The sequence below is a fragment of the Lissotriton helveticus genome, chromosome 7, assembly GCF_964261635.1.
Source record: "Lissotriton helveticus chromosome 7, aLisHel1.1, whole genome shotgun sequence".
NCBI lineage: Eukaryota > Metazoa > Chordata > Amphibia > Caudata > Salamandridae > Lissotriton > Lissotriton helveticus.
The window spans coordinates 165,287,159-165,313,232 of NC_136068.1; the positions used below are offsets into that span (position 1 = coordinate 165,287,159).

The 26,074-nt window shown below is 46.8% G+C and overlaps 1 protein-coding gene across 1 annotated transcript in view; it reads right to left on the bottom strand.

Annotated features, from left to right (window-relative positions):
- The window catches only part of CSE1L (chromosome segregation 1 like), a 399,917-nt gene that overhangs the window by 91,594 nt on the left and 282,249 nt on the right, over positions 1-26,074 (bottom strand). The window contains exons 20-23 of the mRNA XM_078651858.1: positions 19,686-19,783; positions 16,131-16,216; positions 15,628-15,709; positions 15,041-15,187 (exon numbers count right to left, since the gene is read on the bottom strand). Coding sequence (XP_078507984.1) covers positions 15,041-15,187; positions 15,628-15,709; positions 16,131-16,216; positions 19,686-19,783 — 413 coding nt within the window. The remainder of the gene's footprint in view (positions 1-15,040; positions 15,188-15,627; positions 15,710-16,130; positions 16,217-19,685; positions 19,784-26,074) is intronic.

The following is a 26,074-nucleotide window of genomic DNA, read 5'->3' on the forward strand; positions in this document are numbered from 1 at the left end:
GACAGTTGTGAAGTGGCTCAAAGGGAGCGCACATCAGAAACGTAAGAACAAGGTTCAAGTCCCACTGAGGCATCACAAACGGAACAGGAGGGAACATGTGTGTGATGCCCTTCAGAAAACGATTTACAATAGGGGACTTGAACAAAGAAGGTTGATCAGGCAGCCTTAGAAAAGCTGAAAGGGCAGAAAGGTAGCCCTTGATAGTGCCCAGAACAGAGCCCTGCTGGGCAAGAGAAGGAAGGAAGAGAAGAACCTCAGAAAGAGGGGCAGCAAGAAGATCCACAGCCTTTGCTGTGCATCATGCCACAAATCCGTTCCACCTGCAGGCGTATACCGACTTAGTGGAGGGACGCCTGGCTGCCAGAATAACATTACAGACTTCAGGAGGCAAGTCAAATGGCCTCAACTGTCGCCGCTCAATCTCCAAGCATGGAGGTGGAGACTGGACAGGTTCAGGTGGAGGACTGTCCCCTGCTGCTGCGACAGAAGGTCCTCCTGAAGAGGCAGACGAACCGGGGGATCAACTGACATACTGAGTAGCTCTGGATACCAGTACCTTCGTGCCCAGTCCGGAGCCACAAGGATGACTTGGGCCCGGTCGCGCTTGATCTTCTTCAGCACTCTGGGCAGAAGTGGTATAGGCGGAAAGGCGTACAATAGACCGCAACTCCATTTGCGACGAAAAGCGTCTCCGAGCGAGTGCCGCCTTGGAAATTCCAACACGCAGAACTGATGACATTGCGCGTTCTCTTCTGTGGCGAATAGATCTAACCAAAGCTCTCCCCACTGCTGAAAGAGACCTTGCGCCACGTCTGAGTTCAGACGCCATTCGTGATCCATCATGCACCGACTGCTGAGTTTGTCCGCTCTGGCGTTCAGAGAACCCGCCATGTGTTGAACCACCAGGGTCACGCCCTGATGTTCCAGCCACTGCCAGAGGCGCAGAGCCTCCTGGCAAAGGGTCCACGACCCCACCCCGCCCTGTTTGTTGCAGTACCACATGGCGGTGGTGTTGTCCGTGAACACTTGCACTACACTCCCCCGAACAGAGGGGAGGAATGCCTTCAGTGCTAGACGAATCGCCCGCAGCTCCAAAAGGTTGATGTGGAGCTGGGACTCCGCCGGAGACCAGAGGCCTCTGATCTCCGCCTCTCCCATGTGGCCTTCCCAGCCCTGGAGGGACGCGTCCGCCACAACTACGTGCTCCGGTTGGGGAAGGGAGAGGGATCTGCCGCTGACCCAATCGCGGTCCGTGAGCCACCACTGCAGCTGTCTCGCAGTGCCCTCCAAGATCAGGACATGGTCGGAGAGGTTGCCCTGATGCTGGGCCCACAAACTTCAGGTCCCACTGCAGAGCCCGCATTCGCCACCGGGCGTAATGCACCAGAAGGATGCAGGAGGCCATCAGCCGCAGAAGCCGCAGCGTCAACCAGACCGAGACCCGGGACAAAGGCTGGAAGAGTGGAATTCTAGCCTGAATGTCCCGAACCCGCTGTTCGGGAGGATAAACCCGAAACTGCGCCAAGTCGAGAACAGCTCCGATGAAGAGGAGCTTCCGAGAGGGGCACAGGTGTGACTTCGGCACATTGATGGAGAACCCCAGCTGATGCAGGAGGTCTGCCGTCGTCTGGAGGTGGCTGACGACTGTTTGGGGCGAGCCCACCTTCAACAACCAGTCGTCTAGGTAGGGAAAGACTGAAACCCCTAACCTGCGCAGATGAGCTGCGACCACCGCCATCACTTTCGTGAACACCCGTGGGGCACTGGTAAGGCCGAAAGGGAGCACGGTAAACAAAGTGCTCGTGGCCTACCGTGAACCGTAGGTAACGCCGGTGGGCAGGCAGGACGGGGATGTGAAAATAAGCGTCCCGCAGATCCAACGCTACCATCCAGTCTCCTGGGTCGAGGGCAGCCAAAACCTAAGCCAGAGTCAGCATTTTGAACTTCTCCTTCCGGAGGAAGCCGTTGACGTTCCGTAGGTCCAAGATAGGGCGTAGGCCCCCTTTGCCCTTCTTGGGTACCAGAAAGTAGAGGGAGTAGCAACCACACCCTACTTCTGGCCCAGGAACGCGCTCGATGGCCCCCTTGGCCAAGAGGGCCGTAATTTCCTCCTGCAGAAGTCGCAAATGATCCCCCGATACGCGGTGGAATTGCAGTGGCATGGCTGGAGGGGTCGCCTCGAAGGGGAGTGAGGGGTCGCCTCGAAGGGGAGGGAGTAGCCCCTTCGGACGATTTGCAGCACCCACCTGTCCGAAGTGACAGTGCGCCAGTGGAAGAGGTGATGGCGAACCCTGCCCCCCCACTGGCGTCACATGGGCCTGAAAGCACGGACTAGGAGGGTTTTAAGGCGGAAGCTGCGGGGGAAGGTGTGGACTGACCTTGCCGTTGTCCCCGACCGCCTCCACGGCAGTTTCCACGGCAGCCACCGCATTGTATGTTATTCTGCGGCGCGTGGCTGGCGGCACGTGTGGGGGCGCCCCTTCCTTGGCCACGAAAGGAGCGAAAGGCACCCGTTTGCTGGCGCGGGGCCGAGAGGCCCAAGGACCTGGCCGTAGCCCTGGAGTCCTTAAAGCGCTCAAGCGCATGGTCTGCCTTGTCACCAAAAAGGCGACGGCCATCGAACGGCATGTCCATGAGTGTGTTCTGGACATCGGCCGAAAAGTTGGCGGACCTCAACCAGGCGTGGCGACGAATCGCCACCGTCGTTGCCATCGCTCTGCCCAGTGAGTCGGTGGTATTCAGTCCACACCGGATAGAATAACGTGCTGCATCCCGGCCTTCCACAAGGGCTTGGCCGAGTTTAGCCCGTACCTCCAACGGGCTTTCTGGTAGCACGTCCGCGACCGTATCCCACAGAGAGTGGGTGTAACGGCCCAAGAGGCACGCTGTGTTGGAAGACCGCAGACCCAGACTCAGGGAGGAGAATACCTTCTTGCCGTATTGCTCGTACCTCTTGGATTCCCTGTCCGGCGGAGCCGACGGGAATGCGGTCTGGTAATTTGAGGCCTGGATGACCAGGCTCTCGGGGGTGGGGTGGGTGGACAGGAAACATGGGTCGCCCGGGGCCGGGCGGTGGCGTCTGGCCACGTTTCTATCTACAGGCGAACCTGTTAAGGCCTCATTAAACGACAGCAGAGGCTCAGCCGAGCTTGACTGCAGTTTAAGGACCTCAGTGAGGAGGTTAGTCCTCACGGCCGCGACGGCCTTGGCCGCCCTCGTCAGTACCACACTGTAGGTTGCCCCCTCCTCCGTAGCCACGGTAGGAGGTGAGACAAAATCAGTGTCTGGGGAGGTATCCAGACCACTGGCATCCCCAAGTCCACCTGTCCAGTCCTTCTGGAACTGACACTCCTGTGTCAGAGGGTCCTCAGACCCCTCCCAATTCTCGTCACCCATCTCCTGAAATTCAGGGGGGTTCATATGATGGGGCTGGTTCGTAGAAGTTGAATTCTCCGAACTGCGTCGAAAGCGGCGCCCAGCGGCGCCGGATCGAGGGAGGCATCGGGGACGACGCCGCCCGAAGACTGCGCCGGAGGTGATACCCGAGGAGTCGGCGCCGGGGAGGTCGTGAGGTCAACCGGCGACGACCCGGAACCGGATCCAGCGGGGGCCTGCGGCGCCGGGCCCGAATGCGCCGGCGGCGTCGGGGCCGAAGCACCCGACGGCGTCGGGGCCGAAGCCCCCGACCCGCTAGGACTCCCAGGCGGGTCCGCTTGGCCCGAAGGCGCCGCGGAGCCCGCCGGAGGAGTGAGGGCCCTCATGGCTTCTGGCAGCTGGCAGCTTGGCATGTGAAGCCAGCTGATAGCTGGCTTCACATGCCAAAAGAGTTTAGCCTAAGACTGCTTTGTCCATGCTACCATTAGGATAGCTGGTCTATAAGGTTGACTTACAACCAATCACCATAAGGGTTGTTTGGACTGATACAAGGTGGTCACTAGAACTAGTGAACATCATATATCAGGCCAACTTCTCAAAGGCAGAATAGAGACTTCTGGGATAGCTAGAAGCCACACTTTACAGGAAGTAGTAAATCAGGATTGGGGGAACCTAACAGTACATGGGCCAGTGAGAAAGACCTTCCATGAGGGCATTTTCTGGGCATAGAAAGGACAATGTGGCACCCTTTTAGCCATAAATTTCAAATTCCTTTACATTAACAGACCGTTTTTAAATTTAAAATTTTGCTTCTTTATGCATACACTCTATTAATTTGTTATTATTTCTTTTTCTATGCAGTCGCGGGCCCCCTGAGTACCCTTTGCAGACCCCAGGTTAAGAACCGCTGCTCTTAGGTAAGGAATCGGAGGCAAGAAGCCTCTATCAGATCATGCCTTTATTAACCAGTCATCTAGGTATAGGTAGACGAAGATCTTTTCCCCACAAAGCAAAGCGGTCATTACAGCCATGCTTTATGATAAAGGTTTTAGAACAGACATGGAGGCAGAAAGGTAATATCTTGTATTGATGATGGTTTGTGTAGATCAGAAATCACAGATATGTTCTCAGTTTCACTGCAACTGGAATGTGAAAATAAACATCCTATAGATCTAGAGGGCACACCCAATCACCTTTCATTAATGGGGATCGATTTGATGCAGTGCCAACATTCTGAATTTTGGATATTTGATATATTTGTTGGCAATCTGAGATTCAATATTGTTCGGAATTCTTGTTTGGCGCCTTTCTTGGGTACCAAAAAATATCTTGAATATATTTACCATGTTGTGAAGGAGGAACTGGTTCTATTGCTTGTTTTCGGAGTTGTGATGAAATCTACAATTTGAGCTGGAGTACTTTATGTTGATAAGCCGTTTCTAGAGGAATTTAGAGTGGTGGTAATTTGAACTGGATAATGTAGCCGCTCTGTATAATTTGTAAAACACATTTTTCTGTTGTACGTTTTCTCTACTCTTCTAGATGTTTTGTTACACTCCTTCTGACAAGAGTAGCGAAGAACAAGTTACTTACCTTCGGTAACGATGTAGCTGGTAGAGACATAGTCTATCCGCAGATTCCTTAAATTCGAATATCCCCAGGCGTCAGACCGGATCTGGAAAATTTTGCGCAGCAGCACCTCTGCGCGCTGTGGGGCGGCGCTGTATGGTTTCGCCCTACCGTCATCCATAGCCGTGACGTCAGCGGAGCCATATATGCCCCTACCCCGGCGCGCCAACATCAGTTTTCGTCAGAAGAAGTTTCCCCGTCAGAACACAGAGCCAACACCAAAAACTGTGAAAATATGGGAACAGTGTGCAGAAAAAGAAAAAACAAGGTTTCGTAAAAACCATCACCATAGAAAGACAGTGCCAGGCACCGTATATTGTAAACTGAGGGAGGGAAAAGAACAGAGCACCACTCTGGGAGGGACCCCCCCAACTGTTGAAGTCCAAAACCTTCCCCGAAGGGCAGAAGACGATGCAGAGCAGAGGCAGGATTTGAATCCTTGGCCTGTGTGAACATGTGCCACCAGAGGCACAAGACCTACCATTGAGTCATAGCTCCTCGGTGAACCCTCACAGCAGCCAGCAGAAAGGCTGCAACCACAATATATGACAGTGAAGGACAACCAGTCCAGAACCCAGAAGTAAGGACAAACTACCATAAGGCTTCACCCAAAAGGAGACGTCCAATCCGAATAAGGGACCTACCGAATGCAGCATTGTCAGAGACTGCAACCGCTAGAGTTCAGAGAAGGCAAGAGACCTCAAGCGGTTGAAGAAGATAGAAGGGAAGGACGAGGGGTAGAAGAATTTAGACTCACATCGGACAACCCAGGGTAGAGGTTGTAAAGGACACATGGTATAAGAGCATACCGTCAGGATGGGTAGAGCAGAGCCACGAAACAGAATGTAGGCTTGTGAGTCGGAGTGAAGAGAAGATGTCATCCAGCAGAGGAATAAAGCCACCCAAAGGGAGGCGAAGGCAAGAAGCCCAACCTGAAAGGGTGGTAGCAGGACGGGGAGAACGGGCGGGCGTTAAGGAATCTGTGGCTAGACTATGTCTCTACCAGATACATCGTTACCAAAGGTAAGTAACTTGTTCATCTGATAGAGACATCTAGCCGCAGATTCCTTAACTTAGAATAGATACCAAAGCCCTACCCCTAGAGGACTGCGACTGAACCCCACTACGGTCCAGAGAGAAAGTAGCTGTCAATAACATGACCAACAGAGTGTCGCCAACCAAAGGGCAAAACACAGTGGGGACAGAAATGCCAGCACAGCCAACCAGCAGAACCCTATGCTCTGAAGAAAGCGGGAATCAAGGGGAGGCTAGGGCACCACAGCCCATCCAGAATAACACGAAAACCCCTATATGTAGAGGGGATGAGAGAAGGAAAACACCAAGCCGGAACACTGGAGCCTTAGCGAAAAATGCCGAACTTCGAAAGAAGACGAGCAAAGGGGCATGAAGGATCTGCAGGATACAAAGTGTCGACAAGACGTCAGAGCTAGCCCCAGCTAACAACTCGAACAGTGTAAAACACTGTTGTACCTGCTCCTATAAAAGATATGAAGGCAGCAGGATACTGACCCCTGCCCAGCAAGGGCGGATATGGAACAAAAACACACCCAGTAAAGAAACTGGTGTGAAAAGGGAGTTCAGCACCTCGCAAGAAGTAGAACTGAACCTATGGGCCCAAAATACTGGTAAGTGGTATGGTGGAGAGAACGCGTACCGCACCCGCATGTACCATAGAGGAAGAGTACTGCTGAGTCCCTTGCCAGCCAGACATGTGTGAGAGCATTGAAAGGATGCCCATACACAACCAGAAGGACGCTCCTACGCAGCCAGAGGGTGCCTATAGTACCATAACAGAAGAGCACCAGGAAGCAAGACAGCAGGAACAGCTGAGATGCGCACAATAGCAAGAACGCAACGGCCCACAAACACCAGAGAAGATCTGGTGATATAAGAGGACAGGGCCAAGACTAAGGCAGGAAAGCCCGCACAAGCCATTAGGAAGATCATGGCACAGAAACAGCCTCAAGAGGATGCTGAAACCCGGCCAAACCCAGGGACTAGGGTACGCTCAAAAGTACCTGCATTTATACAGAAAATGAAACTAGTCCAGACTATGAGCAGCGTCTGCCTCCGGTCCGGAAGAGAGAACAGTCCCCTCGCAGGACAATTAGAAGAAAAGACAAGGGTAACAAGGGAGTACTCAGGACCAACTCACGGGTCCTAGACACCAGGAAGAGCAGAGTTCAAGGAGAACCGGCTCCACGAGTCCACCACAGTGAAAATGCCAGCAAAACGTAGAAACCCTGCCTGGAAGCAGCGGGCATGTGAAGAAAACTGCTGGGGAATAAGCCAAAAGGCCATCACAACGTACAACAGAGAGGCCCAAGGCAACTCCTTACTGGCGAGAACAACCCAGAAGGGGATGGCGCCAAAAGACGGACCATGTGACAAAACAGGATGCCAGGCCATGCGAGGTAGATACTACTTTGCATAGACCTAGACCAGGAGTCGTGAGTCCCGGTGGGATACCACAATGAAAACTCCACAGGATCGTACGAAGGCAAATGCAGACACCTGCCACCAACCAATACCCCACATAGGGCAAGGGTCAACCCCTGGCAAGAAGGGGGGGTCCTCTTGGCCAAACAGACAGTCAGAGGACTGAAAACAAAAACAACCCAGCCATATGGCTATACAGACAATACAGAGACATCAACCTGTCTCTGATAAATACCGGGCCATAAAGGAAGACCCGCAACCAGGAAGAAAGTCAGTCAGTGGCACAGCAGAATTACAGTAGCCCTGACAAGCCTGGAGATCGGCAAATCCGCGGGGGACCCAAAAAGGTATATTCCGCTAAATGCCATGTCTCAGAGGATCTCCCGAATATTATCAGGGAAGCAACTGTCGCGCATCCAAGCACGGCGGCGCAAAGCCACCGACGGTGCAAGAGCACGGCCCACAGAGTCTGTGGTATCCAAGGAGGAGCGTATTGAAATATGTGCCCTATCCTTGCCGTGAAGGACAAGACGGAGAAACTCCAGGTGCAATTCCCTGGAAGGGAAGGAAGAAGTATAGCCACGGAGTCCCAGAGTGCGGATGACGCGAGTGCAAACACGCATGTAGCATTTAAAGCGCGGATGGCCGCGCTAGAAAAAGCAAAAAGCTGTCTTCCACAAGCATCCAGCCACCAGGATTTCCGGGTGGGAGGAAACAAAGGGAAAGTGGAGGAGTCTTGTAACCCAAAAGCCGCCTGAACTACCAGGCTCTGAGCAGAAGGGTGGAGGGACAGGCAAAGTGGATCCCGGGGCAGGAACGTGCCTTCGAGCAATGGCCCGATCAACCGAGGCTCAAAAATAGGGCCAGGCCCATAAGCCACGCAGGACTTCTAATAAAGCACCCCCAAGGGTTAGCAAGGGCTCCACGGTAAAAGGCTCGAGATGAAGCAGATCCCTTAAGGGATCTGGAATGAGGGGTACTACAGGAGGCTGAGAGCCAAGGAAAGCAGTTGCCCTGTTGATAGCCCGAACATAGGAGGCCCCTAGCTCAGTAGTTACCCTAGGAGGGGACAAGAGGCCGTCTGTAGAAGACGGTTGGAGATTAATCCTCCCAGTTGCCATAAAAAGCGGGGCCGGGGAACGACCTGAAGGCCATGCCACACTAGAGACCTGCACCAGTGGCCCCCGACCAGGGAAGAAGCAGCTTCCGTAAGGGCTGCAGCGGATACCGGAGGGAGGTCAACCTCAGGCATGGACTCCGGTGTCAATGAACCTATGGACACCGGCGGCGATTGAAGAGTCGACAGCGGCATCGGTGGGTGCCTATCGGAGTCGACTGGACGTAGACTGCCTCCACTGGGGACACTACCTGGAAGTCGACCGGCGCCGGATCATGTTTTGCCCCCGACGTGGGATCAGGCTTAGAGCCGGGTGTGGGTTTGGACGCGAGCCCAGCTTCGTGTCCGACATGGAGCCCGGCGTCGCTGACGCCACTTCCGCTGTCCGTGCAGGAAGCTGCTCGGGCTATGCGTTGACTGGCGGTGTGAACCTGGCGTCGAACCCGGTGTCACCGCTTCCACCATCCGTGCAGGAAGCCGCACGGGAGCGACCAGGATGTTGGGTCGTGGCCCAGACCGGGTCACGACCCAACGTCGTTGCCTAAGCTCCGGAGTTGGACTCAGTACACAGCCCTGGTCGGGGAAGGATCCACCAAAGAGGGCCCGGCCCGAGTACCCTCCGCCTCTTTGGGGCCCGAAGGCGCGCCAGGGAGAGAGGGGGACTCGAAGTAGGCCTGAATAGCCTGGGAGTAGGCTTCCATTTGGGCGTGCATTGCTCCAACTCCTGGAACAGGAGGGTATGGAGGAGGTGACCTCCGGGCGCCCTTAGCTGACCCCTTACGAGAGAAGTGGGCGCCAGAGACACGCCTACGGGAGGTGGATCTCAGTGGAAGCTTGTGGCCCGCTTACCTTTTTTAGGGCGCCGGTCGCGGGAGCGGCCTGGGGAACGAGCCCCCACAGGAGAGCGCCGACGAGAAGAGGCTGGGCCGGACAGATGTGCGGCCAACAGCTTCATACAGCCTTCCAGTAAGCACTTCGGCTTAATCTGTTGGGAGAGTTGCCGCATTCTTTGGAATCGTGGTGCACACCAAGGCACCAAATGCAAATAAGGTGCGGGTCAGTGCCAGAGATGCGACGCGCACAGGCCTCACAGGCTTTTAAACCGGAGGGCATTGCACACTGTTACCGTACGACATTAGCGGTGCCGAGAAGGCCCAAAACTAGGCCAGGAACGGGGCGGGCAAATATGGCTCCGCTGACGTCACGTCCATGGACGACGTCAGGGCGAAGCCGTACCGCGCCGCCGCACCCCCCCCTCCTCCCCGGCGCGCAGAGGTGCTGCTGCGCAAAATTGTCCGGATCCAGTCTGACGCCTGGGTATATTGTAAGTTAAGGAATCTGCGGCTAGAAGTCTCGATCAGAGCAGATGGAGTGTTGGACTCATTGTTTGTCATTTTGAGATGAGGATTTTCCCCGAGTGGAGTCTAAGAATGTTGAGACTTGTTGTCTGTCTCAATATGATCATCTTGATTGGATTTGTTGAGGTTTTTAGAATTGATGGCATGTGTATAATGGGTCAATTGAGGGGTTAAATCCCTCTATCGCTGATACGGTCTGGAATCTTTGCAACAGAATTGAGAATGATAAAAACATTTTCTTTTCTAACTCCTCCCATTTTAAGATGCGGGCTCTTTCTTCATTCTCAGTTTCCTCATTCACATAAGGACCAAAAAGGAAAGAATCTAGCAGATTTTAAAAAAATCTAGTCTCAAGGTGGTAAGACAAAGCCAGGAGGAGCTCCCGATGGTGATGGCATGACAACAATTATAGCTTGCGAATCTGCTGCATCAAAAGCAGCATTAATAACTTGATTAGATACAAGTTGTCCTTTCTTTCTTTAGGTATGACATTTGCAAAATTTTGCAAGGATTCCCATAAAGCACTGCCATATCTCCCTGGTAGTGAAGAATCAACAGCTGTTTTGAGGGTAGATACATAGGTACGACAGATTTTTCTTCCAACATCATCAATTTTCTTGCATTCTCTCTTAGGACCAATGTTTCAGGAGCTGAAGGATGTTTCTTCCTAACAGCAGCAACAATAACTGTATATGATTTAGGTTCTGGTTTTAGAACAACTGTTTCTTGTCGACTTATAGTTATTTAGAAGTCTTGAAATTGCGGACTTTAAAGTGGCTGGTGTGAGAAATGTTCACTCTACCAGTTCTGCGAATCCTGGAATTATTGGAAGAGTGTTTTGGAGAAGCCCATGGCAACAGAGTCCCCATGATAATAATAACTAATGTTTGTGGACCTTTAATTGAATATTTAATTTTGCCGTCCATCTGAGGAGGATGTCGTGGAACATAAAAAATCAACTGGAAAAGCATTTGGAGAAGCCGGATGAGACATTTGTGTGTATGCCGTATCTGTGTCATTTCAAGATAGACTAGTTAATGTTAACAGTGATCTTTTAATTTTATATATCTGGGGATGTCCTTTCCATGGGAGGATGCTGGAGCAGTAGAGAGAGAAAGCACCCTCTTTTCTCAGTTTTTTTCCACTCCCCTGCAACTCAGACCTCTTCCAGTTTCCTCGAAGGCAAATTTCTTCTCTGTCCTAGAGGGCTTTTTAGGTCATAATTTAAACAAAAATATTACAGAAAGTGAAGTAGACAGCCCACACTTAGGCAATGTGGGTCAGAAGCGTTTTTTATTCCCAAAAGAAAAGCACTTCACAAACATGGAGGTATTATTTAAGAAAAAAAATTCCTAAGATGATAAAATGTAGCCAGGATGTTAAAACCTTCAGGAGACATTGAGTAAAGAAAGAAAAAGTGTCCTTTTAAAGAAATATACTCAAAAACAAGTTTGGGTTTTTAAACATGAAGTGTTCAGAGATACAGTCAGCACAAGGTGAAAATAGAGCAGAGCCGGACTGAAAAACAGCCAGTATAGTGCAAGCTGGGAAATTAAAGGTTCTGCCTCTCGAAGTAACAGTGTATATTGTGTGCAGCAAATGCACTTTTGACCGGATATGTACCTTTCGCTCTATTTTTCTATGCAGTTACAGCAGATATTTAAACAAGTAAAAAAAAAATTGTATTGCACATTTCAACGCTTACTGCGGCACTGTGGTTTGATATCATAATTAAATTGCTGTAGTTTTCTGCAGAAAATATGAAGTTTAAATATGGCCTGTCACAGACAAATGCAGGTGTCGCCAGCAGGGGTGTGGAATTCCTATAGCCCAACACCCAGGACATATTGTTTGGGGTCACGGACAACAAGTTTTCATGTTTATTTTGTCCTTGGGACTAGCAGACCCAAACCCCTGCAGCACAAACCTTTTGACTGCCAGATTACAGTACCACATTATGGATCAGAGAAGGGCATTGTCTGCAGTTAAGGTAATTTTTGTGTCCATATGTTAATGCTGTTCGAACTTGTATTTATGGGTCATTAATAAAAAGCCGTTATTATTAGGGTGAGCGCTCTCAGGAAATGTTCTAAGTTCATACTACACTACTGACAGTTGTTCCAGTATAAAAATGTGTACGCACGTTTGCAAAGCTTAACAATATGAGCTCACATATAATGCTTCCAGGATGCTCTCTGATTAGATGAAAATAAGCAAAAGTTTGAAAGCAAGGTTGATGATTTTTTGCTTTCAAAAATATTCACAAAAAAATGCAACTAGAAACAAAACGTCTTGCTAAACCACTGTGAAATTTTAGGTACCATTTCATTGAAGCATCACTCAGTAAAATGTGTTGATATATGCTAGTATTTAGAAAAAAAATATTTATAATGGGAAGTCAGTGTAACCAGCTTGAACAAAATTATGGGAAAACAGGACAATAAACAAGCATTGGCAAAGCCAATAGGTACAACATTGATTTTCAGCCTTTTGGTTTTGTCAATATGTTTCTTGTTTTGAAATGGTTTTTGTACAATTTTACTGTTGTGGGAGCAGCTGGGCCCACATCATTATAACAAACATTGGCATAAGCAAAAATATTTTTGGTCTCAAAAACTACACATTGCCTCAGTAGCTCCTGCCACTGAACTTTGCTTGCCGATAGACTCCATTCATAAATAAAGTTACAAAAGTGCAGCCATAATATATGTCCTTGCATTAGTGCAAATTTACGGCTTTCATGAATTTACAAGAGTAGGTCAGGAAATCATACTCCTAGAAAATATTTGTGAACTGCACTTTAGCACAAGCAAATCTGCATGTGTGGATTTGCTCATGCAAAAATCTATGGAGCAGTAATAAATTCACTTTCCCTCAAACCACTTTTTTCCTCAACCCTGGAAGTTGTTTTACTTTTGCACTTGTCAGGATTAAATTTTCAACCCTTTAGCTGCATAGTAACATAAGCAAGACGAGATGATGAAAACCCATAAAACATGCTAGTACGTTTGCACAGACTCAAAAGGGCATTCCAACCATGGGAAACTATTGCTTATCTCTAACTCCAGCCCCAGTATGTAGATCTGCAGAAAGGTGGCAAATTAAGAAAATTGCTAGTATTCAAACCCTACTATGGTATGAGCTCTGGCAGAGTCAGAGAAGCTTTTATCAGAGCTCTTACATAATGAGATTGATGCCATAATTTGCTGCCGCACTGCATGGCACCAAAGGAACAAGTGAATTTTGTTCAGGACAAGTAGATTTATTAAGCAACCGTATTTTATTAAATTCTACACCCCTGCACCAGGCTGATTGATAAATATATATCTTGTTACGTGGGTACGCACACGAAGGCAGAACAGATTCCTCACCATGTCAATATTCCCAGAGGAATCAGACGGGATCCCGAGACTGTTTGAGCAATTCTTCTGCATGCTGATAGGTGGTGTCGTATGACGCCGTCGCAGAGCCACACAACGTCACCTATAGGCGCCATTGAGAATGGCTTTAAAATTCTTAGGCTGGATCTAGTTTGATGCCTGCGGAATACTATCAATGTGGAGGGATCTGTTCATAGAGGTTTCTACCAGACTAACTTACCTGGTCACGATCTTTCTACCTGCAGATTCAAAACTCTTCAATATCCCCAGGAGCCAGATTAAAGCTAGAAATTTAGCAATGGCTCTTCTGAGGCAGTAGGTGGCATCAGAAATTATGCTTCGCTCAATCTCCTGGTAGATATGGCACAAAGCAGACAAGCCAAATGTACGGCAACGTACACAGTATTTATGCTGTACTAAAACAGTAATAAAGTTAAAATGCAAAACAATAACAATCCAAATTCAAATCAGAAAAATAGCAACATTTGATAAACAAAATGACAAAAATCCAATTAAGAGAACTGGAGATACGATTTTTTAAAGTTTTAAGTAGGAATCGTGCCAATAGGCTGATATAACATTTTCTAGTAAACAGTGGTTGGCAAGAGTACGTTCTGCAAGAAAATAAATGGAGCTGTGAGTGGTATGGAGGAAATGCCATGTAATTGTGGAAAGAAGGAACAGATAATCCTCAAAGCTATGGATGATACTCAGTCTCCTCAATGCAGAAAATTACACCCTCCCTGTACTTCTCAATCTACCTACAGCCTTTGTTACAGCTGATGGCGATACCCATTTCATAATCTAGGGGTATTGAAGATAGACTGGTTCAGTTCCTATCTTTGAGAGAACACAACATACAGAAATAGGAAATAATTTCTTCAAGCCTAACCAAGTGCCTTGCTTAGCGCTTGAGTGCTCCATCACCAATCTGGTCTCTAAGCTCTATATGGAAACACTGTTATGTGCTAACACCACATAGTATCTCAATTCTACAGCAGGCAAATGATACCAAAGTATACTTTGAAATCAATGCTGCAAGAGCTCAAGACTGTTACCTCCTCCATTTTAGAAATTCAATACTAGATGACAATCACAAATATGAAACTAACAGCTTAACAGCCAGAAGAACAAATTACTCAATCTCTCCCCACACAATGGATTTGATAAAGGCAACAGTTCTAGGACTGCTAGTCTTGATTCTTAACTTGCTGTGCAATTTCCTAATTGACTCAAAGGTTTGGAGTATACTTATTTTAGGAGTGGACCTCAACCATAAACTTCCATTTCTCTTCAGAACTGAAACGGATAAGGCTGTAACTTAAGCCTTTATAATTTTAGACACAAAAGACACAAGAAATCCCTCGACTGATGAAGACTGGAAACACCAAGAACATTTAGTATTGGTGGAATCTAGGCATTGCATAGAGTTTGAGTGCCTAATGTTTGTAGAGTAGGCTCCCACAATGCACTACACACCAGCTTCTCTCTATATACTAAAGAAACTGATCAATAAACTGGAGATATGAAAAACACAAGAACGAACAAAATGTAACATGAGGGTAAACTGTCTGAACGCAAAGTACAACAGCATTTTATGGACTAAAAGCAGCAGGGTTAAGATGGAGGCAGTTTTAAACCAGAAAACCAGTAAAAACAGATCAGCGTTATAATTATACTTGCAAGTTTACCATTATCCTACAAAAAAGGTATATTCTTACCAAAGCTTAGTGTACTCTGTATCCATCAAGGATGGGCATTCTGTTAAAACCTTTGTGATCCCAACTGCACAGATTTTCTTTTCCACCTGCCCAGATACTTTTTGTACTTCAGGAATGACTATTTTCTCCAGAACCATTCCAAACATTCTGGTTTGAAGGCAAATAAGAACATTAAACAAGCTTTACTTTTGAAAGAGCAATTAACATAAAAAAGAGTGTAAAGTTACATTGTTGAGTTGGGGTAGCATTTAAACAATAAATTAGTCACTTGGGTAACAAATTCCCAATGTCGATTGTTTAAAAGAATCACATGCAATTGCAAAGCTGGTCAAGAATTTGTTGTTAATAGGATTGAGTGTGGGCCAAAAAGTCCAGCAGGAAAATCAATTCCTTTTGATTTATGTACTGATGACAATCCAACATTGCTAATATACCGGATTGCAAGGCAGAATCAATGCCAACACTTTTTCAGCTGCCTCGTGCAGAAGCAGGTTTACATTCATGTCGTAGAGGTTTGCAATAATATAGGGCTAGAGTACATTTGAAGTTGCATAGCAAACTACAACAGAAACATTAGCTATACTTACTTTGGCTGGATGCTGTCAAACATTTCCTGAAGTGCTATTGCTCCATACTTTATGCAGTACAAGTTAATAAAGACTAAGAAACCTAGTAAAGAGGCAAAAACTAACGTCAGGAAATGTTTTAAAATAGTCACAAAACTGTTTAAGACCAAATACTATTCAACAAAAACAAGGATTCTCTATGACATTTACAATCCTTCCTTTTTTTATTGCTAGTAATGGTTGGACATACATATAGAACTCCTACTGCAGGTCATTTGCTTTTACTTTATAACATGGTAGATTGGTTTAAACTACACCAAAAACAAGCTTAAAATTATACAGAAGAATCAAGACATCCACTACGTACAGTATCATCCTGTGAAGTCTAAAGTGATGGGATACTACATAACTGGTTTAATGCCATTTCTACGGTCATACTACAACCAACTAGCACTTTTAGACAAGTGATGGAATTAAATAATGTTTTAAAAACTTAAGAGGACACATAAAAGTAAATGACTTACTCTTGATAAACTTTGTAGTTTTGGAATTTTGAAGTCTTTGAAAAAGCAAAATGAATATTTGCTTTCTGTAGGGGTCAACAGATTCACTGGAGGTGTACGGAAAAACATAAAACCACATTAGTTGCAGGTACTTTCAAAATTAATTTCAAGTAGCAGTTTTTCTTCCATAATTAAATGAGTTTTTCTCTCATTGTTAGGAGGACCAAGATATTCCAAAGTTACTTTGTGATTATAGAGGTATTCTTTGGTTTTAACCTTATTGTTCTAATATGAACAATGGTACAGGCACTGCACAATGTCTACAGTAAATCAATCTAGTTATAGGTATGTAGTGCTAAGTCCATCATTTCAGCAACTGTAGATACATTAAAAAGGTTTACTTCTAGCACATGCGAACCATAAGCACGTCTATGCACTAAGTTCAAGAGACAGTCACTGGTTACTGGGAAGTCATATGTGTGGGTGTTGTTCTCCAATGGTGTACCGGTAGCACCAATTCTATTGCATCCCAACTGGGTAACCAAGCAGTAAGGGCTCACTCTGGGAAGTAGCAAGAGATATAAACGTAGGTACATGGCAAAGTGAAGCAAACTTCACTGAAAGCCCAGCCAGAGCTGAAACTTAAAACAATCAGTACAAACAAAGAACAGTTAAAATGACCATTAAGAACAAAAACAAGGTGCAAGAACCATCTGGGGCCGGGAAAAACACCAAACACTTTTAAAGCTTTTTCTAATTAGGTTAGGTAGATTTGGCCGAGCTGGAACAGTTATTGCAAACAACTGCGGGAGGGTGATGTCAATGGAACTTCAGGACACTGGTTTTAACACAATATTGGTACACAAAGTTTCAGTCTATGGGCATAGTTGCCAGATAAAAAGATTTTAATATGGAAGCCTTGCCTTGAAATGTCTGGTCTACTTCAATAATCAGCAGAATCAACTACACCGGACAACTAAGATGGCTAAACCTACAGAGCTTGTCTATCCAAAATCATAAAAATTCTGATCACACAATCTCAGGACTCAAACATGCAGAGATCTAGCAGGGTTAAGTTTTAAGGTGCCAAGAGCCTGGTTTAATCGCCATCAGTAGTCTGCCAACAAGTGTCCATGTAAGACACAGTCCATGTTTTTAGGCACCAGCTGCAGACATGACTAGTTTTAGTTTTTAACTGAAGGGAAATGTAATAGTAGGCCTATACCCACTATGATGTTGCACTGTGAACTCGAACACCCAGGACCATTAGGTACTGTAACAGAAGGAACCAAAAGAAAAATGCACTACACCCAGGGGAGTCATGCTCAGCCCATAGTGCAGAAACTGCTTGAAACTCCCAAGGTCCAGATAGAATGCAAGGTTGCACCTGAAAGTGAAACAGTCATGGACCAATTTTTAACTCTTGTTTAACTGTGCTGCAATTGCTGCCTTCTGGTAAAAGGAGACTAATGGATTCTTTAATTGCACAGGTAACTAAATCAGGTTACCGAGTGGCCTGCTATCCAGACAATCCACTTAGATGAAAGGCTCTTCAGATACCCAATGGTGTAGTATCCAAGCTAGAGAATGGACAAATGTGCGATTTGTAGATATGTATGGATATGTACATGTGTGCACGCTTGGGGCGATAGTGCTTACATATAGTACACAACATCTTACCCCAAAAATATATTTAGGGTTGATTTAGAATTCAAAGGGAATAATAATGCTAACAAGTGATTTAAATAGGCGCATGGACAGCATCATTAGATCCTCACAGAACACTGAATATTTTCACCTGCATGGGCAATCTTTGAAAGCTCTGCCAAAGAGAACAAACATTTTTGTTTGCTTGTTTAATTCTGATCCATGCACAGCATTAAATGTCAATTTAATTGTTCAATCAGACCTACTGAATTTTCATCAAAGAATGAAAGAGTCCTCCAATTCCTCTTTTTAAAGGAAAGATAATAACAAATGTAGGAAATGTGGTCAAATTGGCATTCGCTTCTATGTAGAGGAATATGAACAAAGACATTGGAGGGTACACACTACCATACTACGTTACCGTGGTTGTTTGAGGTTAAGTTTCTTTTCTGATCATCATTCAACATTTTCAGGTGTCCCCCTAGACTTTACATTCCTTTTCAATTAATTATTGTTTAATATTTGTTTGTTTTTCGGCTGGTGGTAGAAAAACCAGCAAGACTTCACCATAGGCCATAAATCACTAGAGGAGTTGCACCAGTCTGAAGAAACCAACATCAATTTCCCCAGGTGTGGTACTGTTAAAAGAATACTGCAAATTCACACCATCATTATCAGGTTCATATATTTATGGACTCTGCATTCACTGCAAAAGTTCTTTCGGCTTTAGCTATAGCTTATTAAGACAAAAAGGAGTTAAGTCTGTGATGGTACAAGGGAGGTAGGGAAGATAAACAGCCCGCACACCAGAGGTGAAGGCCACAGGAGGAAGGTGGGCATACTCTATTGTATGAAATCAATTTGTTCCCCAACTGAACTGTATGCATGTTTTTTTCGTGCCGGTGACATTAATAGAAAGAGTAATCAAAAAAAGTCTGATGGTAGGAGTGTCAGTCAGTTCCCCGTAGCTGGGAGTCAAAAGTCCACTGTAGTTCAATTCTTTTCCCTCCAAACAAAAATCTAATTAGCAAACTGCATGCTGCTTCTCATAAAGGGGGCAGAAGACCATAAAGTTTCACCCGTTTAAGACATTCTATAATGAATGTTATTAAGAACTCACAGGAACAATTTTTGGCTCTAATGATTGGCAGAAAACTGATGGCATTCAAGGAGAGTAGAGAATTATCACATTAAATAAATGTAATCGTTGAATGTATGGACAGCAACAAAGCACTATTAATGCACTTCAATACAAGTTTAGATAAACACATTAACATGAAGTCAAAACAGTTAAAATATAAACAGTTATTACATAAAACCACAATGACAATATGGTGTTAGGGGATAGTTAAGGTTTCACTTCATAGTCACTGTAGAGTTCCAAAAGAAAGTTATATGTTTTGTATACCACTAATTGCTTTTCCCACAAAGCCAAATGAAAACACTAAACGAAGTTTCAGTCTGGGCATTGGATATTATATAAATAAACAAAGTTGAAGTTTTTCCATTAACTATAAGCCAGTTTCTAGGACATATTGAAAAAATACATTAGCATGTATCCAAATGTGGACCTTAAACTGACCCTTTTCAGTGTTTCAAAAAGTTTACCAAACTGCAGGACTTCAATGAAATGTACTTATCTGGAATGACCAGGAGGTAACTGGTGAGTTAGAAAAGGGCAGCCAGGCCCGTCAATATCATTTTCTTGCAATGACAAGTGCTCTCATTTGACAGGTTCGTACTGTAAATGAGATCTTATTCCTCCTAGCTCTTGTACTATTAACCTCTAATACAATCATAAGCACCTAATATGGATAGTTTTGCTTTAACAATCAAGACCAGCTTTTCCCAGAGGTAGGAATGGAAAGAAGGTGTATAATATCAGGTAACCTGTACTAAATTTGAAAACAATTGCCAATATGTACTTACGGAGGCATGTACTCAATAATGCTGTTCAACAGATAGAATCCTTGGTGATCATTTGCTTTAGAGGCAATCAATTTCTGGAAAACTCCTAATAACCCTGGCTGTGGAAGGATAGCGACAAAAGGTGAGGAAAATGTTATTTATTTTTAAAATAATAAGTAAAAACTTTGATTTTAAAAGACTAGTAGATTAACATTTATTATAATACCACCACTAATGTCCAGCTGTGGGACTAAATGACAACACTTTGCTTACACAAATACCAGTTAAAGTTTCAGCAAGAAAGACATTCCTTCGGACTGAAATAGTAGATCGTTATATACAAGCACATATTATATTGTATTGCAGCATTTATGTAGCATTTACAAACCCTATGTGGGGCGCTGAAGCACTTATCTACATGAGTAGCATGCTACACCAAGTAGTTTGTGGTTGGAAGCATGTTGTATTTTTTCTGATCCTATGTGGGATATTCCATGCCATGCGTGATGACCACTGAGGTGTGTTATCGGGTTATGGGACGCAGCGTTTAGCATATGTTTGACGGTGTGTAAAAGATAAGATGCACAATTTTATGGTTTTCAGTATGCAGTTAGCTTTGTATAACAAGTTACTTACATTTGGTAATGCATTAGCTGGAAGAGATTATCGAGCTGCAGATTCCTTACCTTTTCTCCAGGTGTCAGACCGGATCGGGAAATTTTGCGCACCAATAGGTGGTTTCGATCGACACCGGGTTGCGTGTGCAGTGCCTATATAGGCACCACCCTAGTGCGCTGACGCCAGTTTCTTTTTGCAAATTTCCACGCCAGGAGCGTGGAGCCACGAAGAAAAATGACCAATGGTGTGCAAAACAAAGGCCCTGAAAAGGGAGTCTTGTCATCTGTTAGAGATCTGTAGATTCCTAGAAGGGATACCGAAGCAATACCTCCCCGGAGGAGAATCAGTAAAATAATTTCAAACCAAAAAGTCTTGCAGAACTGAAGAGGGAAAGTGCATGTCCCTACGAACCTGACTGACCTGGTAGTAGTTTTTAGTGAACATGTGCAGAGAAGCCCACATTGCCACCTATAGAAAAGTGTATTTTTGTCATGGTCACCCTCATGCTTGGGAAAAGGTTAATTTTGCTCACTATCCTAAGTGAAAAAAGCTTCTTTTGCTCGTTTGGCAGAGGGAATTGTTGCATCTTAGATTTTTTATTTTTTTAACTGTAGAAATGGTTTTATTCGCGTGACACTTTCTTAAACTTTAAATCAGAGTGCACTATACTCTACGCTCTTCTGGTTGCATTCTTGGGAGGCTATTGCGGGACAGCGGCCATCTTGGACGTGACTCGCGCTGATCGCGGTCAGCGTTCCAGTAGATGTACGCTTTAATCGTGCCCTCCACCGCGGCTTCAGCGGGCTTGCCATCGCGTTTTGGAGCGCCATCTTGGGAGTTGGGAGGGGACGCCTTAGACTGGGGGCGAGCGTTCTAGCAGTCAGGCTGACTGGCTAGAGGCAATCAGGTGGGGGCTATATAGGTAGCCAACAAAGGTGAGTCTGCCTGTTAAGGCTTACACTACTGAGCGCTGCGTTTGGTAAATCAGGCGCTGCTCTATTTTAAAATCGCCCGTTTTTGTCTTTTCATTTAAAACTTAATTTAGCACTTTGCCTTGTTTTTAATTTCACCTATCGCATTGCCTGCACTTTAATCGTGCCCTCCACCGCAGCTTCAGCGGGCTTGCCATCGCGTTTTGGAGCGCCATCTTGGGAGTTGGGAGGGGACGCCTTAGACTGGGGGCGAGCATTCTAGCAGTCAGGCTGACTGGCTAGAGCCCTATAAATCTTTGAGATGGTGACGCGCAGCGTGTGTGCGCGGCGTGGGTGCCGGAGCGCCGCCGGAGTCATGCCAGAGTCCAGCCCGTCTGCGCCCGTCCGCGCTGAGGTGGGGCTGGACGGATGGTCGGATGTAAATGCCGACTATGCCTTTTTTGGCGTTAGGTATGCTAAACAAGATCTGCTAAAGTTTAAGCCTTCTGGTCTGTCTTGTCATTATAGTTTTGACCCTGAGGCGCTTTTAACTTATTCCCCTTGTGGCTGCTTTAAGGAGGGCTATGGGGTCCCTGGTCTTACTTCGGCTCTCGGACAGGGGGGACAGAGCCGTAATGGGGGCGGCTGCATCGTGAGGGAGAATGGCTTCCTCATTAATGCTCGTTCTTTAATTAAGCAAAATGTTGCTTTTAAGGATTTTGTTTTAGATAGGAAACCCACGTGGGTGTTTGTCACAGAAACCTGGGCAAAAGACTCCTCGGGTCCAGACCTAGTGGAAGCAGTTCCAGATGGCTATTTCTTCGCTAGGCTGGATAGGACAGGCCGCATAGGAGGAGGTCTAGGTATCCTATATAGGGATAGTATCCTATGCCACACCACACCGCTATCTGATCCTAAGGATGATGTGCAAGTCCTTCATTTTTCCTTAAAAGGCGCCTTTGAGTTGCCTTTTACTGGTGTCCTAATTTACCGCCCTCCGGGGTCTAGAACGGAGTTTGGACAAAATATGCTTAACATTCTTGAACCGTATTTTGGGTGCGAGCATTTTACGGTTCTGGGAGATCTGAACTACCATCTTGAGAATATGGAGTCCACCGACACCTTCTCCCTGATCAACGCTATGTCTGCCTGCGGGCTGAACCAACTTGTGAGGGGTGCCACCCACCAGGCGGGCCATACGCTTGATGGAATTTTTTCTAACGATGAGAGGTTGATAGTTAACACTCCTTTCCCCCTCTCATGGTCGGACCACTATGCAGTGCCAATAGAACTGTCCTGTACTACTTTGGATAGCTTGGAAAGGGTCTCAAGTAAGAGGGTATCTCGGCGTAATTTTAAGAACATCTCTAATAATCTGCTTGCCCCTATGATCCCCAGTATGACAATTTCCCAGGAGGTAGACGTATGTCTCTCGGTCTCTCAGCTAGATAAGGCTGTCACCTTGGCTCTAGAGGAATTGGCCCCGGTCCGTTCACGATACTCGGCCAGGAAAAAGCCGTCGGCTCCTTGGTTCTGCGAGTCATTAAGACTTCTCAGGCAGGGAGTTAGGAGGCATGAGCGTCTCTGGTTGGCCAGCTGGGACCTGAGGGAAAAAGAGGCCCATAAAATCTTACTGAGGGGCTATAAGGCGGAGGTAATAAGAGTTAAGCAACAATATTTTACCGCTTGTACCATCTCACTCTCCTCCCCGAAAGAGCTTTTTAAGATTGTTGATTCTCTGACTTCCCTTCAGACGCCGGATCCGGTCATCGGCTCTCAGCGGTTGTGTAACAACATTGCCTCTTTCTTTCAGGCAAAGATTGCTGATTTGTATTCGTCCTTAGAGCTTCAGAAGGCTGAAACTGCCGATTCCTCTGGTTCCGCTGAGTTGGTTCCAACTACGGTGGAGGTTGCTCCTTTGGGACGCTTGGCATCCTTCCCTCCTCTTGTATTTCAGGAACTAGACGACCTTCTCACTAGGACCAGATCAGGTTCCCCCTTAGATCCCTGTCCTCTCATGCTTCTCAAGCAGTGTAAGGAGACCCTTTTGCCTCCCCTTCTGGAGATCATGAATGGGGCAATGAGGTTTGGCACCTTCCCTCAGCAATGGAAAAGGGCAGTGGTGAAACCATTACTTAAAAAGCCAACACTGGACCCGGGGGTACTTAAAAACTTTCGCCCCATTTCACTGCTCCCTGCCGCTGCGAAGATGCTGGAAACACACCTTAATAAGCATCTCGCGTCCTTTCTGGAGAACTCTGGCCTTTTAGATCATTCGCAGCATGGATTCAGGAGGGAGCATAGCACCGAGTCGGCCCTTACCATAGTGCTGGATAATATCCGCACTCGAGTGGATAGGGGCCAGACCACCCTCCTCATCCTGCTAGATCTTTCAGCTGCGTTTGACACCCTTTCTCCCTCGGTGTTAACATCTCGCCTGAGGGAGATTGGGGTGGAGGGGTCCGCTCTCAATTTGCTGACTTCCTTCTTAGACCAGAGGGAACAGAGAGTGATGCTGGGGGAGTTTCTATCTCCATCCCTGTCTGTGCAATGTGGGGTCCCTCTGGGGTCGGCATGAAGTCCGACCCTTTTCAACATCTATGTGACCCCACTTGCCAGACTGATAAGATTTTTGGGATGGAGGTAGTTTCCTACGCCGACGATACCCAGATCCTGGTCTCCCTTTCCCAGTCTATTAACGAGGCAGCCTCCAATTTTAGATCTTGTTTAGAGGCAGTCGCACAATGGATGACTTACAATTCATTAAAACTGAATGGGGAGAAGACAGAGATCCTGGTGTTTGGGGGAAAGGAGGACATCTGGTCGGCAAACTGGTGGCCTGCCTCACTGGGAGCTTGTCCGGTACCCGCCGCTCTGGCTAAAAATTTAGGAGTTTTGATCGACCCTACCCTCAATATGCGTCAGCAGGTGAACAGAACAGTTTCCACCTGTTGGGGCATAATTCACATCTTGAGGAAGATTAAACATTACTTATCCCAGCAGGCCAGAAAGCAAGTCGTGGTTGCACTTATAGGCTCCCGACTTGACTATTGCAATGCGCTGTATGCAGGACTCAATAGGGGGCTGCTGCAGCGCCTTCAAGTGGTCCAAAATGCGGCGGCCAAGTCTGTGTTGGATTTACCCAAACGGGCGTCGGCCACCTCCGCGAGGAAAGTATTGCATTGGCTCCCTATTGAGGACAGGATTTCTTTTAAAATCCTGTGCCTGACCTTTGGCGCCTTAGCGAGAAATAGGTCAGGGGGGGTTGGGGCTCTTTTGGCCCCCTATACCCCCTCGAGGAATCTGCGCTCTGCCAACAAATCTCTGCTATCTGTACCACGCATTCGCAGAGTCAAATGGGGTGGCAGAGCTTTTTTCACTATAGCACCAAAAATGTGGAATGCTCTTCCGGTGGAAATTAAGGCCCTTTCCACTCTTCCGGCCTTTAGAAAAGCCCTGAAGACACGGCTATTTGCCAAAGCATACCCGTAGTTTTGCCTATGCCTTTTTGTGATTCTTTTTGATAGGCGCCTTGATGCCTTCGGGTTTTAGTTGCGCGTTATAAATTTTATTTAATTTCATTTCATTTCACACTGGCTTCAGCCACACCCCATTTCAATGGCGTCTGCTCGGACGCGCAGCAGGCCCGTCTGCGCCCGGGGCGAGCCATTCTGCCCGACTTGAATCAGGGAGCAGAAATGGCATTCACATCGAGTGAGTTATTAAAATCCCTCCGACCTCTTCCTTGCCCGTCACATAGCGGCAAGTTGGTAGGGCCTACAAGGGACTATGTCTATGTGGACTGTGGGTTCATATTCACACCGGAGTCCCCTTCGAATGATATGTCGGCTGACACATTCATGCCTGGCAGCATTAGTGCTTGTCTCATCAATGGTAGATCATTGAAGAAGCACTATGTTGATGTTGCGGACTTGATTATTGAAAATTGTTTAGACCTATTGTTTATTAAAGAGACTTGGCTGGATGCCTTCTCTAACCCCCATCGTGGCCTTGGCTACACCTGTTGGCTTATAAGCACACCGGGTGGATCGCCCAGTAGGCAGAGGTGGTGGTTTGGCTATTTTGTATAGGGAATGTTGGACTCTTTATAGTGAAACACCCACCCTCTGGATTTTAGCCTACAACTTTCTGCCCACTTTACTCTGGGGGGGTCCCTGATTTATCAGATACCAGGATCAGACAGGATACCTGTGGGGATGTGCTGGCAGAGCGAGCACTGCGCTTCTCGAATTATGTGCTTCTTGGGGATGTCAATCTCCATCTTGACTATACTGAGATGACATTCTGCAGCTCTTCTGGACTCCCTTCACTTGGCCAACCTTTCACAATTGGTCATGTACCCTACCCATCAAGGAGGGCACACTTTGGAGATCATCTGTTCAAATTTCCCTATATCAGTGGTGAGGCCGAGGCTGGTCGCTTGGTCGGATCCTTTTCCCATATTTTTTTCATGGGATATTAAGCATTCTTCACGACCAGTCAACCGCCACCGCCCCCCATCCACCAGGAAAATGGACCCTGGACAGCTTAGTAGTGCTCTGGCAGCCTCCCGGCCCTCCCTTTTGGGTGACCTGGAGGAAAATGGGTCCGTTCGCTGACTGGATCTCAAGCTCGGTTGCTACTCTGTCGGCACCATGTCAGCCAAGGCTGAGGAGAGAGTCCCCTTCTAAGCCTAGGTTCACTCCCGAGCTGAGGACTCTGAAATATTGGAGAGAGCATGGCGCTCCAGTGACTACTGTTCTACTGATAAACACGCTCTTAGAGCCAAACAAAAACTATACTATGTGGCTACTTTTCGCATTGTGAAAAGACTCCTGAAAATTCCCGATACCCCCCCTCCCATAGACCCCTCCAGTCACC